Source organism: Alligator sinensis, unplaced genomic scaffold (genome assembly GCF_000455745.1).
Source record: "Alligator sinensis unplaced genomic scaffold, ASM45574v1 scaffold61_1, whole genome shotgun sequence".
Classification (NCBI taxonomy): domain Eukaryota; kingdom Metazoa; phylum Chordata; order Crocodylia; family Alligatoridae; genus Alligator; species Alligator sinensis.
Genome location: NW_005841986.1, coordinates 2,229,202 through 2,232,196, shown reverse-complemented (window position 1 = coordinate 2,232,196; position 2,995 = coordinate 2,229,202). Strand labels below are relative to the sequence as shown.

General features: G+C 41.0%; 1 protein-coding gene across 2 annotated transcripts in view; it reads left to right on the top strand.

Annotated features, from left to right (window-relative positions):
- Nucleotides 1–2,995, top strand: part of CFAP43 (cilia and flagella associated protein 43) — a 64,641-nt gene that overhangs the window by 9,555 nt on the left and 52,091 nt on the right. Inside the window, exon 5 of one of the 2 annotated variants that reach the window (XM_025201221.1) lies at nucleotides 1–138. This exon is cut by the window's left edge and continues 12 nt beyond it. In XM_025201221.1, coding sequence (XP_025057006.1) covers nucleotides 1–138 — 138 coding nt within the window. The remainder of the gene's footprint in view (nucleotides 139–2,995) is intronic. The other variant, XM_025201220.1, reaches the window with a different exon arrangement.

Sequence of the window (2,995 nt, the reverse complement as noted above, 5' to 3'; positions counted from 1 at the left end):
CCTGCTGAAGATGCGTCACAGATCTTTAATCAGAATCCCTTTTTTTCACATCCTGATACCCAAGATGCGTACTATGGCCCTGTACTGCCAAATTCTGCTATTGCTGGGCTAATCAGGGATGAAGCACTGCTATTCAGGGTAACTAGTGCTCTGTATCTAACCGGTAATGCAAAATGTTATGATTGTCACACTGCTGACGGATGTAAACAAAATCCAGGACTGAAAGCTTCCCAAGCAGGCATGGTCCTATAAAAGAGTCTCTTCTCTCAACACTATTTGATACTCATATTAACATTACAATTACAGTCTCAGGGATGGTTTTGTATTTTAAACAGTCTCCCAATTAAATCCCAGGAGGTTTAACCTCACCCTTTTAAGTTTTCAAAGGGAGCTAAAACTAGCTAATATGCGGTTCTTGTTTGAGTGGCCTCCGTTTGTTCCCATTTGTGGTATCAAGCTGTGGAATTATTCCAGCAAGCAGTTCCACTGGGACCACTCTCTATTCTTTTTGCCTCTCAGAGAATTACCAGAGTATACAAAGGAGAGTGGCCCCAGATACCCTTCAGTTCATTATCAACGAGAGAACGTGCAGTGAGCTTGAATCACACACATGTCCTCACTGCTTTTTCATCATCTTTTAATTGTGCCCCTAGGGACTATTTTCTTTCTAGTTAATTAGATTAATAATTAATTAGCACACGTTTTCTCCACTTGGAAACATAACAAACACATTCTTCCTAGCAGGCACTGGTATCACCTGGATGATATACAGCAGTGGAGGGGTTCCTCACACCCTTTTACTGTCTGGCAAGGCTTCTCAGGCCCAGATAACTAAAGTATAAATTCAGCATTAACTCTGGACATTTTTTAGCCTAAGTGACTCTGCACTGGCTTTCTTGGATCTGGTCCCAATATCTGTGATGGGTAAATGCCATCAAAGTGATGCCAAGGTCCCCAGTCTTCTCTCAAATCTCCTGTTTCAGGAACAAAATCCCTGAGTTTTCTAGGTTGATGTGATATGGTGCTGAAGTTCTAGCACTGTTCATGCAGTGCCAAGGTCCAGGGCTCCCACTGAAGTGATTTGATTCAGTTCTTATTTTCCTGACATCATTCATTCTTTTCTGAGGATCTTGGGTCCACTCTTGAGCTAATTTAGCACTGACATCTCACGTACACTCATGTACTTGTATCCTTATGGGTTAGTTTTATTTGGTTCTGACTTGGGTCCAGCACACAGGACTCAGCATTAGGGACCAAAATAGATTATTTAAATGGTCTGGTTTCCATTATACATTATATTAGTAGGCGCATCTACATGTGCATTAATGCATTTTTTCCTAATGCACATTAAATTTAGTACCTCTAATGTGAGGTAGCCTATTTTACTGTGCATTAGCATATTTGCACGTTATTTTATGCAATGCTTTAATGCACAGTAAAATAGGCTACTGTGCATTAAAGTGCACCTGTAGACGCGCCCATGTTGTCATAACTGTTTTACTCATGTAAGGGCATGGGCATAAGGAAGAACTACTATATCACATTGTTTTCCACATGGGTACTTCCTGTGTGCATGATTTTCACCTGCAATAAATGTAAGTTAATCCATGATATTTTATCCCTCAGTGAAAGAGGGGATATGTAACTTAATCAGTGCTCTCAAATTCTCATTCCCAGCCTCAGGCAATTTCCATTTCCATCTCAAGTCAACAACTAATGTTGATCTGTATTTCTCCAGTCTGTCCTAGATCCTGTTAAAACCTAAAACCACAGAAAACCCCCAAGAGGGCATTTAGTCCAATCCCTATATTCCACCTGTATATATCAAAGGTACTCCTTTAATCCAAAGGTGGCACCTGTTACAGACTTCCTGTATTTTTCATAGAATTTGCAAGCTCTTGATTGTAGTGTTATGTGTAAATTAAATATAGTTTGTTTTTTACTGAGATCTCATGGGGGAAAATGAAATAGTTATTACCAACAATATTCCCTCCCTCTCCGAAGAGGAAGAAAACATATGCACAGCTCTCCATGGGTGGAGAGGTAGGGGGGAGGCTTTCCACAGGCTTGTGTTGTCCAAGTCACAATCCAGCCAATGCCCTTTTTACTAGCTAAAGGAAGAAAATATAAGTGATCCATTTGCAGCTTCTACTGCTTAACAGCTTAAACTGCCAAGCCAACCCCTGCACAAACTGATTGGCATGCCTATGAAAGGTATTTCTTTTGAAGTAAAGATTTATCAAGAACCTTGTATTGAGGCAAATCCAGTGTCTAGGCGGCAAGCTCAGAGTGCTTTGCTCACCCAGAGAACTGCAGATTATGATCTATTTAATAATCCTGGGCATTTCAGGAAGAAAAGTATTGTAAATACTGCTCTTTGGGCTTTTTGCTGCCACATCAACATTGTGCTGGTTTCACACAATACCGGCAAGTAGTTAATATTATTAATTAATTGGATAGCATCACAAAAAGACATGAGCCATTTTCTGACCTTTTATATCTTTACACAGACAAATACATAGTTTTTTTTTCTTCCCTTATGCTTGTATGCTTTAATAAGGCTCAGTGAGGATGTGCTGCCCTTCCTGTGGGAGTCGATGGGAATTCTTTTGCTGAATTAAATGGGAACAGGAATGTGCTGTGGACAAAACCAGTCTTGACAGAATTCCATAGAAAAGTAAATGTACATGTTTTGTCCCTACGTCTGAATCAGCTGAGGAACATGTTTTACACTTGTATTTTTGGAGATCCATTGCTCCTACAGTGCTTCACAAGGTGATGATGTGGCTGAAGATCTAAACTAGTGTAGCTACAGTGGGGCAGCAGAGTGAAAGGAAATACTGGCCCACATCCTGTTTCTCCTCCAGGCTGCCCCTTGCCTCATCTCATAAGCAAACTTCGTTACCTCCTCCCAGGAGAGATGATCCTGTTCCACCTCTAAGGTGGCTGGGGACCACTAGGCCATAGAGTCCCAGTCCCTCTGGCCCTTGTATCT